General features: G+C 36.4%; 1 protein-coding gene across 2 annotated transcripts in view; it reads left to right on the top strand.

The window, feature by feature from the left end:
- The window catches only part of p23 (cytosolic prostaglandin E synthase), a 129,310-nt gene that overhangs the window by 47,254 nt on the left and 67,794 nt on the right, over positions 1 to 14,262 (top strand). For both annotated transcript variants that reach the window (XM_090373523.1, XM_090373515.1), the window contains exon 2: positions 7,698 to 7,814. In XM_090373523.1, coding sequence (XP_090229649.1) covers positions 7,698 to 7,814 — 117 coding nt within the window. The remainder of the gene's footprint in view (positions 1 to 7,697; positions 7,815 to 14,262) is intronic.

Genomic DNA, 14,262 nt, shown 5'->3' with positions numbered 1-14,262 from the left:
AAGTTACTTTTGGACGAATATAAATGTAGAAAAATATCCAAAACTTACTGAAGTGGTACTCCCCTTTTTGCTTGAATTTCCAAGCTCGTACATGGTTGAAACTGGTTTCAGCCATGTTAATTCCATTTTAACAAAATAAAGAAATATTCTAGATATAGAATTCTGTGACGATTTAAGGCCGAAACTTACTAATTTTGAACGCAACATTGCTAATCTGGTCACGAAGCACACCCTTCACATTGACAACGTTAGTAAATTGTATACTAAGTTAATAAGTCTTATTTTCATATATATAACGAAGGTTGTATTATTATTTTATCTAAATAAAATTTTATATTTTATAAATTATTTATCCTTCCTATCAAATATGTAATGTTAAGTACGTCAAAAACAAAAACGTATCCCTTTGACGTTAAGCCAATATAATAATAACTATATTATACATAATAAACAATCTAAAAACTCACATAAGCGTATTTTTTGCTTGTCCTATTATAATTACGTAATAGTAAAATAGAGGGGGTCGATAAAAAGTCACTCTTGGAGGGGTCGACGATCAAAGAAGTTTGGCAACCCCTGGTCTAGACTATGTAATAACTTATTGGCTACTCCTTGGTCACCACAGTCGGTAAAGGCTTTCACTAGCCTCACTCCACCCAGGAATGTGTTCCTTTTGATAATCTCTTGGGATATGTTTTTTAGCTGTGGCGATTACAGAACCTACAAACTTATAGTTATTGTTTGAAGGTGGTATCCATCTGATGCATTTGTCAAAGTTGCTGAAAAAACTGCCCAGTTTGCTTTCTAAAAATTCCAGCATGGGCAGGGAAAGGATGTCACCTGTGGTATTTGAATGCAGTGTATGAGGAAAATCATTAAGGACTTTGGTAGAGGTTGACTGCTCTCATCCCTAGAAGCAAAATAATCTAAGTTATACTCCTGGTTCCACACAGCAAATCTGAACATACCCTTATCCTTTGCATCAAAAACAAGATGGATGTTGTGTTCTTCAGTCCAATTTACTAAATTTATTTTTAGGTTATCAACTTCCACAACAAAAGATGGAAGCCTGTTCCACCAAACAACCACCAGGTGTGCTAAAGGCAAACATCCATTCTACAACTGTCTTTCTTCAATTTGAATCTATGTCCCATCAGCATTCAGCTTGCTCAACCCATTCAAGACCTTATACACCTCAATCAGATCAACTCGCAGGTGCTGCAATTTGCAGAACTTAAGTCTTTTTTGGTAAGAGCACCCCTTTATTGCCCTTCTTTGTACTCGTTCCAGCAACTCTGCATCCTTCCTAAAATGAGGCCCCCAGACCTGTACACAGTACTCTAGGTGTAGCCTGACCATTCAAACAATGGGGTAATCACCTCCCTGTCCCTGCTAGTAAAATTTCTATATATCATTGACAAGATTCCATGACCTGCCCTGTCAGCTCATCTGCAATGCTCAGCGAACTTCATATTTGACTGCACAGTTACCCCCAGGTCTTTTTCACTTTCCACTTCCCTAAGTGTAGTACCACACAGTTGGTACGTTTCTCTTGGGTTATTGCTACCCATATGCAGTAATTTGCATTTGTCAATGTTAAACTTCAGTTGCCACTTCTCAGCCCATTTGCCCAACTTGTCTACATCCTGTTCCAGCAGCATACTGTCATTACTGTTATTAACAACCCTGCAAACTTTTGTATCATCTGCAAACTTTGACATTAATCTTGATATACCTTCATCAGTATCATTGATGAATATACAAAACAACATTGGACCCAGCACCGAACCCTGGGGAACTCCAATAATAACATTTGTCCGCGAATAGCAGTGTCCATTAATTACCACTCTCTATCGTCTCCCACTCAACCATCCCTTTATCCATTGTAGCAACTTACCCTTATTGCCATACCTCTATACCGATTGTAGTAGTTCTACAAAAAAAAGTTCTTATAAAACATGAGTCCAATTCCTACATAACGATTTTTTTTAAATTCAAACAACCACAGTTCTGTAACTTTAGAATTGATTTAAATAAAATTTCATGAAAATTCATACACCTGGAATTGAGTTGTGTGGACAAAGAAATAATTGACAGATTTCAATTTGTCAGATTTTAGCTCAAATGTTTCTAAAAGGACCCAAAAATTTTTTTTTATGAAAATCTATTCATTTGACAGTCAAGTTATTACTGTGGATAAACATGGTGGAAGACATTAGGCACAGTATGCATTTATGCTGATTCGCCTAAAGATATAGAGAGCGGAAGAATTAGTCGGCACTTAAAATATCTAACATTTCTTTCCTCTGGGAGCATTTAAACATTAATACATGAGTATTTGGAGACGTCCCAAGTTTGAGCAAGGTAGATTCCCAGAAAACTTTCCATTCATGGTAAACATCAGAGGATGGAGTTATCAAGAGACAATTCTAGTCCAGGTAGATGTTTATCCCATTTGGCGATGAAACTTTGCTACATTTTTATGATCCTGAATCCAATTTAATTCTGCTTTTTAAATTATGGTAGAAGTGCAAGGGATCTCCAACCCAAAAAGGTTTCGAACTCAATTTTTTGAAAAATTGTTGCCTAAATTTTCTATAACAAGAGGATTATTGTTAACCGATACCTTGTTTTTAATTTATTTATTTAAGTTAAAAGTTGCAATGTATTTCTTACAATTATGTGGAAAGAGACAGACTAGAGTTTTTCTGCATAAAACTCGGATATGTATGCTTTCACTTTTACCAATTTTCTTTGAGCTATGATGATACACTGTAAGGTTGTAATAAAGAAACAGGGCAGAGACAAGCACTTACTAGTGAGCTTATTCATAAACAAGCTGGATGCTTTCTTGTGAACCGTGCATTCCTGGTTTCCTCTAATTCATGAACGCCTGAGAAATCGTGCAGTGCAAATCACCCCCCACCCCCAACAACAACCTTAAAAATCAAGTGTTTATTTACTGTAATGTGTGTACAATTTAAATCTTCATGCTTTATTAATTATATTTACATGATGTTATTTATTACATTTTAAGACTGCTTGTGAAGATGAATGTGGAACTAAGATTGGAGTGCCTGAATAAAAATAAATCATTCGTGTGATGGAACATTGAGAAATTTAGACAAAAAATGTTTCAGGATCTCACCAATGTTATCACTGCTGAGGAGACTACAAACGATCTAGAGCAAAGTTGGTCTTTAATCAAGGAGATTACTTGTCAAGCTGCATCGGTGGTGCTGTGTAAGAGTGAAAGGGTTAGGGGGGGGAGCCTTGGATCACAGGCATTTTACTATAGAAAATGGATGGGAGAAGAAGACTGAAAGGCTAAAAATATGATGATGATCAAAGGAACTATCATAGATTTAAGATGAAATTAATAGGGGATGTAGGAAGGCTAAAGAACAGTGGTGGGCAGAGAACTGTCAAGTGATTGAAACGCTTGAACAAGGTCAAGTGGACTTGGTGCGTAGAAAAATCAGAGTTAGTAGCGAGAAAGAGTAGCAGAATTCAAATGAGAACAGTGCGGGATGAAAAGGGAATGACAGTACTGAACTTCGAAGAACAAAAGGAAAGATGGAGGAGATATGTTGAACTTTATGGCGATTCAAGCACATACACAAGGAAGAGGAAATATCTAAAGATGAATTTAACACAGCCATACTTAAAGTCCATTGGCAATAAGAAAGCACCAGGAATTGATAACATACGTGCAGAGCTTTTAAAATGCAGTGGAGAAAATCTGAAGAAAGCTTTATTTGAGCTGATAAAGATGATATACAGGGATGAACGTTGGCCAGAGGAATTCTGCACATCAATCATAATTCCCATACCCAGGAAGATGACACCAACAGTATGCTAAGACTACAGAACTGTCTTATTAACCAGCCATCCAAGATTCTACTTCCCTGTCAAAAAATAAAGTTAACAGTTTGTATGGGGAGTCATTAAACAATTTCTGGATGACTCACAGTGCAGTTTTTGCAGGGTCAGATTGACGATGATGCTATTGGAACATTGAGTGTTGGAAGAGAAAATGTATAACATGGGAAAACACCTGTGTTTTGTGGATTACGAGAAGTCATTTGATAGAGTAATCTGGAGAGAACTGTTCCCATTGCTTGAGAAAATCAGATGCAAGAAGATTATTGGATATATATATATATATATATATATATATATATATATATATATATATTTAATTTCTGTTGTTACAGAAAACTAGTTTTGAGGATTAAGTAAATGAGGATTCATTCTTATAATTTCCCATGGAGCTTCTATATTTTTATCTTATCCATATATTTTCAAATATATCAGATATTTTCTATTGTACTTGATTTTATATCTTATTCAAAAGACTTCTAATATATCAGATAATTTCTAATCATTATTGGATTTATATTATATCAAATATTACTACATACTATAATACCAGGATCCTTACTAAAAGGTTGGGCAGTTATGCTCCCGTTAAATCCCAAGATCTATATAAAATGGTCTTTTCCTTTTTGCTTACTAACACTAATTTTTTATACCTCAAAATCTATTAGAGTGATTCGAGGGAGATTGAGGTCTATTACTATACTTAATCCTCTTCATATTCACCTTAATTTTTAGGCATAAATTAAGGTGAAAATTGAAGTAAATAAATAGTTGGTACTCATATATTATTCATTATTCACTTCCATTATTATTAATTTACACTGCTATCTGTAGGGCTAGCAGTTATTCTGGTAAATTTAAGGTATATTAAAGTAATTAATAGCTTAACTAAGCCAATTTTATTATATAATTACAGTAAATTCTCAGTATATTTTAACAGAAAAACTGGCAAATGGCAAACAGAAACAGGTAGCTTCTGCTAATTATTTATGGGGTATATTGAGAGGAGCTAGCTCTTGCTAACATTCCATTCAATGTGACCATATATCTATAATTAGCTATATTACTGTTTTACTTTTACTATTTTGTTTTATTTTATTTTGGGTTATTTAAAATGAAATTTGTCACTTTGAGCTAATGATTATAGTTTTCACCCCTAATACTTTTGTCCAATTTATCTAATTGGTATTAAAATTAACTTGTGTGTGTTATAGAAGACAAAATGCTTTGATAAGAGTGAGGGGAGAACTGACAGAAAAAGCTAAATATGACAGGGATGCTTACTTTCACCTGGTTTGTTCAATCACTTTTACCAAAGTGATAGTTAAAGAAGTGTGCAGTGGCGGGGGGTAGTTAAGATAGGTGATGAGTACGTATAAGCTGTTAAGTTTGCAGACGATCAGGCCATACTAGCAGGATGAAAAGGGCTATGGTGCAAAAAATTGATCAAAAGACTAAAGACAGCATTGAAGTATGAAATGAAGATAAACATGTGAAAGCAATGGCATTGATGGGTAAAAGGTTAATTCCTTTCTGAATTGAGATCGATGGAGTAAGAAAAGAACGGGTAGTGCACTTTAGATATCTACGGAAGTTATTTACACAGGACATCTCATGTCAAACTGAGATTCAAACCAGAATTGTAATGGCAAAACAATCTTTCAAAAGCAAACTGTTGTTCATTACACAGAAGATGTCATTGCAGGAAATTAGGAAGGAGATAGTAATGACATATATCTGGTCAATGGCACTATATACAGCAGACAGATGGATTATAACAAAGAGAGACTTGGGGCCTTTGAAATGTGGTGTTGATGCAGGATGAAAAAAATTAAAATGGACTGAAAAAGTGTCAAATGTAGAAGTGTTAATACATTCACACATGAGGAGCTATTAAGGTTTGAAAATGGCAGGAGGTTATCAAATTGTAGCAGGGTGCTTAATGGTTTTGTAATAACTGAGAGCAAAGTGGAAGAGAAATTGTTGAAGTTAAACATAAGAAAGGCACCTTGGGTGGATGGGATCTATCCAGTTATATTAAAGGAGGTGGCAAAGCAGGATCATCTAGACAAGCCTGCAGCAATAATTCAGACACGTCATGGGTTTGTTAAGGGAAAGTCTTGTCTGACAAATTTTGATTGGTTATTATGATATGGTTACAAAGGAACTGGATGCAAAAAATAATTTTGATATCATATACTTGGATTTCAGGAAAGCTTTTGACACTTTTGTGCATGGAAGACTACTATACAAATTGGAGCAGAATGGTATTAAGGGTAAATTGCTACAATGGATAAAAGGATGGTTGAGTGGCAGAAGACAGGGTGGTAATTAATGGGTGCTGCTCTTAGTGGACTAATGTTATTAGTGGAGTCCCGCAGGATTCGGTGTTGGGTCCTCTGTTGTTTTGTATATTTATCAATGATATTGATGTCGAAGTTTGCAGATGATGCAAAGGTTGGCAGGGTTGTTAATGACAGTAATGGCAGTGTGCTACTGCAACAGGATCTAGATAATTTGGGCATATGGGCTAAGAAGTGGCAACTGAAGTTTAACCTTGACACATGCAAAGTACTGCATATGGGTAAAGTAACCCCAGAGAAATGTACCAACTGTGTGGTACTACACTTAAGGTGGTAGAAAATAAAAAAGACCTGGGAGTAATTGTGCAGTCAGATGTGAAGTTTTCTGAGCAATGCAGACAGGCTGCCAGGGCAGGCCGTGGGGTTTTGTCAATGATATATAGGAATTTTGCTAGCAGGGTGATTGTCTTCTGTCAGGCCACGCCTTGAGTACTGCGTACAGGTCTGGAGGCCTTATTTTAGGAAGGATGTAGATTTGCTTGAGCGTGTATAGAGAAGGGCAACAAGATTAGTGAGGGGAATAAAGGGATCCTCTTACCAAGAGAGGCTTAAGTTCTGCAAATTGCAGTGGCTGGAGACTAGACACCTGTGCGGTGATCTGATTGAGGTGTATAAGGCCTTGAATGGGTTGAGCACACTGAATTCTGATGGGATTCTTCCACTTTTTCAGATTACAAACCTAAGGAGGCATAAGTTCAAATTGAGGAAAGACAGATGTCGTACGAATAGTTGTACGGAAATTTGCCTTTAGCCACTAGGTGGTTAATTGCTGGAACAAACTTCCATCTGTCATTGTGGAAGTTGATAGGTTAAATAAATTTAAGGAGGAACTGGACATGCATTTGGAGGGAATGGTGTGATTTTTTTTTTTTTTTTTTTTTTTTTTGGCTGATGCTGCATAAGCTCATACAGTTGCTTTCTTGCATCACATGCTACTATATGTCCAAGAACAAAGGAAAATTCTAGGTAGAATAAGATCAACTAGACTCAAATGGATGGCCACGTTATTCGACATGGTGGTTTGCTTCTAGATGCTATGGAGGGAAAATGCCCTAAGGGTAGACCAAAAAAGACTTTCATTTGGATGCTGCTGGATGAAGCAGGAGTTCAAAATTTTGAGGAACTAAGACAAATGGCACACAAGAGACAACAGCTCATCAGAGGAACTCCGTCTCAAGACTGAATTACTGATGATGATTTATAGCATTTAAATAAATTGTTTTGGTGACTTTAAGTAAAATTATATCTTATCAAAAAGCTAACATATGGCTTACCCTATATATAGTGTTAATACGTGTATACCATTATATAATGGTGCACCAATTGATCTCATGTGCAGAAATTTTCGGTATTGTCCAAATATATATTCTGCAACAAAAGTTTATTGTGGTATCCAATTATACATTAATTTGTCTATGTATTTATATATATATATTATTTTATTTTTTTCAGGCTCCTGCCACCCCCTGTTTTATGGGCACAGAGGAAAGATTTGCTGTATATAAAAATAGCACTAGAAGACTGTAAAAATCCAGCAGTAAAGCTGGAAAAAGATAAATTGTACTTCAGGTGAGTTCACTATGCATAGGATTTGAATTAGGGTTGGTTTATAATTTTTTTAAATGAGAAATTGAATTTTCATATTACTTTTTATACAGCAGAAATATTCAATTAATATTGTGAATTTAACAATGTCATAATTATCCATATTGTTTTTCATGTGTAGGCAAAAAAGAAGTATCAAGGTATGTGTATGCTTTAATATTAGTAGTGACAGAATACTTAAACGGCATTAGGAATATAGGCATACAGCGAATTCTGTAAAGCTTTCTTCTTTGTCATTTTAGCACTACTGATACAGGAGACTTGCAGGATAATGGCACCTTTGGGGATTGAAGGTGCTGTTATATAGGTTTTTTTTTTTTTTTTTTTTTTCAGTTATCTAGAAAGTAATAGCTGAGGTTGTTGAAGACATTCTCTCAGATATGCCAGACAAGTTGTACTTGCTACCTTGGAGTCTAAAACAGAACTTCGCTCTCCGGACTAAACATGGATTCCACCACTTCGAGTCTCCAATAAGCGAAGTGGTGGTATTGCACTGGTTGTGAGTGTCTTCTATCATCTGCTATTGCCTGGTAATGCAGAGTGGTGGCATTCCTCGATTTGGTTGTCTCTTCTCCAATGGAGCCTTTATCTCATGGCTATTCCCAACCTCTTGTTGTTTGGAATTACAAGAATGCAAAATGGGATGACCTGTGAGATTTCTTTTTCTTGGTCAGATTACTGTATCAAAACTTCTAATGTCAATGTTAGCTCAGGTCATGTCGAAATTATTCTTGTAGGAATAGAATCCTTTATTCCACATTCCACTTTAAAATCTCGTCTTTTATCTAAACCTTGGTTTTCCAATGAATGTACTAAGGCTGTTCAAGAGAAGAATGTTGCATATTGTAATTGGCTTGTTTCCAAATCTTCAGTTCATTTTCCCACTACACCAAAGCTTGCAGCAATTCTAAAGCAGTTATTAATCAGTCCAAACTAAATTTTGAAGAGGCTAAGAGTAGAAAACATGCTTCTTGCCCTAATGGTAGCTGAGCATTCTGGTCTCTTGCCAAAACTATTCGTCGCAACTTTTGCCCATCTCTGCTCCCACCTCTGTCAAAATCAGATGGTTCTATTGTCACTTCAGCCAAGGATAAAACTCACCTACTAGCATGCCATTTTTCTTCCAACTCCTTTATTAATGATCTTGGTAAAACACCTCCCATCCTTGCCAGCATGCTCTATTCAATGCCTCCTGTAGTCTTCCATCAAAAGGGTTTTATTAAGAAAGCTCCACATCCTGATGGTATTTCTCCACTTCTCAAAACCAGTGCTCCTGAACTTACTCCTGTTCTCTGTTGCCTTTTTTCACTTTCTTATTCCAAAGGTATTTTTCCTTCTTGGAAATTTGCTTATATCCAGCCAGTTCTTAAAAAGGGTGACAAATCCCTCCCATCCAGTTATCATCCCATTGCAATTACTTCTACTCTTTCTAAAGTAATGGAGACATTAATTAACCACCAACTGTTAAACTGCCCACAATCCTTCTGTCTGATCAACTTGGTTTATGTTGCCCATTTATGGACAGAAATTCAATGGAAAAGTTCAGTGAAACACAAGCAGTTGCTGTTGACATCTCAAAGGCCTTCGATCATGTTTGGCATGGTCTTCTAAACAAGCTTCCATCTTATGGTTTGCCAACTGTTTTTTGTAATTGGTTATCCAATTTTCTCTCTGACTGAGGGTGATGGTAGATGGCTCTGTCTTCTAACTTCTCCTCTAATGCTGTTGGCATCCCCCCAAGGTTCAGTTTTTTTCCCTTTTGTATATTAATGACCTTCCATTGAATGGAAATCCTATCCATAGTTTTGATATTGCATTCCACTTTCCGGTTTGAGAAACCTTGCTGTGCTTAATCAGCTTCAACTTCTCGAATATCCACTACCAGTTCCTTAAATGCTGATCACCATGTAATTCTCCAATTAGGCAAAGACAACTTAGTTGATGTCAATCCTTCTAAAACTCAGCCTTGTCTTATCTCGTAAAAAGGATTCTTAAGCTCCTGTGCTTACCTTTGGTGACACTCCAGTTACTAGGCAAGATATCTCGTTTGGGGATTACCCTGACTTCTAATCTCTCTTGGCACAAACAATTACAAATATTGCTTCCTCTGCTTCTAAAAAACTTGGTTTTCTCTTTTGCTGTCGGCGTTACTTTTCTTCCAAACAGCTGTTCACTCTGTACAAATCGCAAACCCACCTTACCATTGAATATTGTTCCCACAACTGAGGTGGTGCCAGAAAAACCTCTCTCAGGCTTCTAGATTCCATTCAGAAGAGGGCAGTTTAGTTAATGGCTCATCCCTAACATCTCAAAACAGTCCAAACACTTGCCATCACCAGTCAACATCCATTTACTTCAACTGCTGTTTTCTAGAACAACCTTCCTTCATACATATTTCCTGAAAATTACATCTAAAGAAGTTCAAGTCTAATGTCAACAAAAAAGTTTTATTTTAAATACAGGCAACCCCTGTATAACACTGTACTTCTAGAACAGTGCCGACCCGTTTGTTAAGCAGCAATCTTGTCTGATAAATCTGATTGGATACCATGACACAGTAACAGAAGAAATGGATGAAAAAAATTGACATTATAATACAGGCAACCCCCATGTAATACAGTACTTCTACAACACGGTTAGTGAATTGCGGGAAACCCTGCTGTGTTGGATGAATTTTTCAACATTTCCATTTTTTTTTTTTTTTTTTTTTTTTTTCCTCTCTCTGTTGTGAATTCCCACTGTTGACTTGCTTGTGGCTATGCAAAAAAAAAAAAAAAAAAAAAATTTATTGGGAAATCTCTGTGTTAAGGTTCAGTGATATTAAACTTGTGCTTGTTTGAGACCCTAAAAACTTGACTTGGAAGCGTGCAGTTTGACTTTTAAGGTTTCGGTAAGGTTATTTTGGTTTTTATTTGATTTTTGATAAATTTTTCTGGATATCTATTACTAAGCTTTGTTCTGAATTAAATTTCAGCCATAAATTACGCCTAATGAAAGTAAAAAAGCACTGCTCAAAAGAAACTATTTCTTTAGAATCAAAGATACAAATTTTGGAACTTCTTAAAAACGGGGGGGAAATGGTATCATACGTTGCAAAAAGTTTAAATTTAAATGAAGCAATCTGGACCATAAAGAAAAATGAACAGAAAATTAGAGCTGCTGTTGCTGCAGGAACTTTCTTTTCTGCAAATATGAGAGTTTGCACACAGGCACTAATAATTTAGAAAATGGAAAAGGCACTGAATATTTGGATATTACTATTTTATTCCCAAAAGCTATTTTTAAAAAAATGGTGTATTTTTATTAGCTTCTTAACTACCATATTATACAAGGGTTACCTGTATATTAAATGCAAAAATAATGTGGATAATAGGAATTACCGAGATTAAGAATGCGATTTTATTAACTGCACATAAAAACCATAAACGTACTTTAGAATATAAACATGAAAAGGGGGAAAATATTTCTATTCTGGCTGATCCCCTTCAAATATGTCTGCTTTAGATGTAGAGGGTGCCATTTCTTGTAATGCTTTGTCTGTGGCAGGGGGTATTAGTAGTGGTAGTGGCATGTGATGCAAGAAAGCAAATGTAGGAGCTTATGCAGCATCAGCCAAAAGAAAAAAAAAAATTACAAAACAATCCCCTCTAAATGTTTATCCAGTTCCTCCTTAAATTTATTTAACTTATCAACTTCCACAACAACAGATAGAAGTTTTTCCAGCATTAACCACCCACTGGCTAAAGGCAAATTTTCGCACATCTATTCTACATCTGTCCTTCCTCAATTTCGATTTAAGCCCCCTTAGGTTTGTAATCTGAACAAGCGGAAGAATCCCATCAGAATTCAGTGTGCTCAACCCATTCAAGGTTTTATACACCTCAATCAGATCACCTCGCAGGTGATCTGATTGAAGATCCCTTCATTCCCCTCACCAATCTTGTTGTCTTTCTCTGTACACGCTTAAGCAAATCTACATCCTTCCTAAAATTAGGCCTCCAGAACCTGCACGCAGTACTCAAGGTGTGGCCACACCATTGCCTTATGCAGAGGGACAATCACTTCCTTTTCCCTGCTAGCAAAATTTCTGTATATTATTGACAACACTCCATGACCTGCCCTGACAGCCTATCTGCATTGTTAAAAAAACTTCATATCTGACTGCACAATTACTCCCAGGTCTCTTTCATTTTCTACCACCTTAAGTGTAGTACCACACAATTGGTATGTTTCTCTGGGGTTACTTCTACTCATATGCAGTACTTTGCATTTGTCAAGGTATCACTTCAGTTGCCACTTCTTAGCCCATCTGCCCAAATTATCTATATCCTGTTGCAGTAGCACACTGTCATTAACAACCCTGACAACCTTTGTATCATCTACAAACTTCGACATTAAGCCTGATATACCTTCATCAATATCATTGATAAATATACAAAACAACAGTGGACCCAACACCAAACCCTGTGGGACTCCACTAATAACATTAGTCCACAAAGAGCAGCACCCATTGATTACCATCCTCTGTCTTCTCCCACTCAAACCATCCTTTTATCCATTGTAGCAACTTACCCTTAATACCATTCTGCTCCAATTTGTACAGTAGTCTTCCATGCATAAAAGTGTCAAAAGCTTTCCTGAAATCAAGTATATGATATCAAAATTATTTTTTGCATCCAGTTCCTTTGTAACCATATCATAATAACCAATCAAAATTTGTCAGTCAGGACTTTCCCTTAACAAACCCGTGCTGTGTCTGAATGATTGCTGCAGTCTTGTCTAGATGATCCTGCAATGTATCCTTAACCAGTGACTCCATTATTTTACCAGGAACAGAAGTTAAACTAACTGGTCTGTAATTACTCGTGTCACCCTTCGATCCCCCTTTGTGAATTGTTGATACATTTGCACATCTCTAGTCCATGGGGACCTCCCCTGAGTCCAAGGAAGCTCTTATAATTATGGCTAAGGGTTTGCTTAGTTCTGTTGCCGCCTCCTTTAATATAACTGGGAAAATCCCATCCATCCCAGGTGCATTTCTTATGTTTAACTTCAACAATTTTTCCTCCACTTTGTTCTCAGTTATTACAAATCATTAAGCACCCTGTTACAATTTGATAATCTTGTGGCATTTTCAAACCTTAATAACTCATGTGTGAATGCAGATGCAAAATACTCATTCGGTTTGTATGCTATCTGAGCAGGATCATCAACAGTCGAACCATCAATATCAAGTGGACCAATCAGATTCATCCTTTCCTTTTAGACTTTATATAAGTAAAGAAATCCTTGCTGTTTTTCTTAGCATCCTTTGCCAAAGATTTCTCGTAATCTGCCACAGACTGGCTTATATATATCATAGGCTTCTGTGTCGCCTAATAATTTATATGCATGCCATGCATTTTTCTTGTCTGCGACGAGTCTCATTAGTTCATTTGACAACCATTTAGGCCTAAACCTTGAACAGTATTTCTTAATAGGTATGAAACATTTAGTAGCTTTCACTATTAATTCCTTTAATGCTTCCAACTTAGAATTTGCTGTTGGTAACATCATCAGTTGGTCCCACTGTACAGAATTTAAAAACTATCTGAGACCCCTATAGTTGCCTTTATGGAAGCAAAAACCCCTTCCTTTACCCCTGATGGTCATTATATCTTTAAGTAAATCCCACATCAGTACAGTGATCACTGACATCTAATGGTTCCTTTATCTTCAAATTCTTAATACACAAATGATCACTGCTGATAACCAAATCAAGAGAATTACCCTCTCTGGTTGCCTCTCGAACATGCTGCTGCATAAAACAATCATCCAATAAATCCACAAAAATCTTACTTGTGTGCGAGTGACTAACCCATAAGTTCCAATCTATATCTGGAAAGTTAAAATCCCCCCAGTATAAGACATTCTGAATTACTAGCCCACTATTTCTCTGTACAATTGTTTATTGTACTCATTCGAGTCATTAGCCCTATAACACACTCCTACAGTTATTTTTGCTTTTGCAGTGCTTATGGCACACCAAATACACTGAACAGTGCACTGTTCATCTACATCAACTGGATGCACTTCTTTTGATTTTGTTTTTCTTAATTAACAGCATAACACCTCCCTTCCTATCCTTTCTGTACACATTGTACTCCCCAAATTCCAGTTCTGCATTCCTTATATCTGTGTGACACCACGTCTCTGCTATCCCAACAATATCTGCCTTTGATGTCTTGACCAACACTTCTTATTCATCGGATTTATTTTCTATACTTCTAGCATTGGTATACATGTACCTATTCTTATTGTTAGTTACTCTAACACATCCCATATACCCACCTGTTTCATGATGACTTCCATCAGTCCCTGAAACCGCCAACACCACTTGCTCCATGCCACTGCTTATTCTAATAGAAATAGC

The sequence above is a fragment of the Mastigoproctus giganteus genome, chromosome 1 (genome assembly GCF_048544385.1).
Source record: "Mastigoproctus giganteus isolate SK-2022 chromosome 1, ASM4854438v1, whole genome shotgun sequence".
Classification (NCBI taxonomy): Eukaryota; Metazoa; Arthropoda; class Arachnida; order Uropygi; family Thelyphonidae; genus Mastigoproctus; species Mastigoproctus giganteus.
Note: the sequence above shows the minus strand (reverse complement) of the source record. Positions and strands in the feature narration are given on the sequence as shown.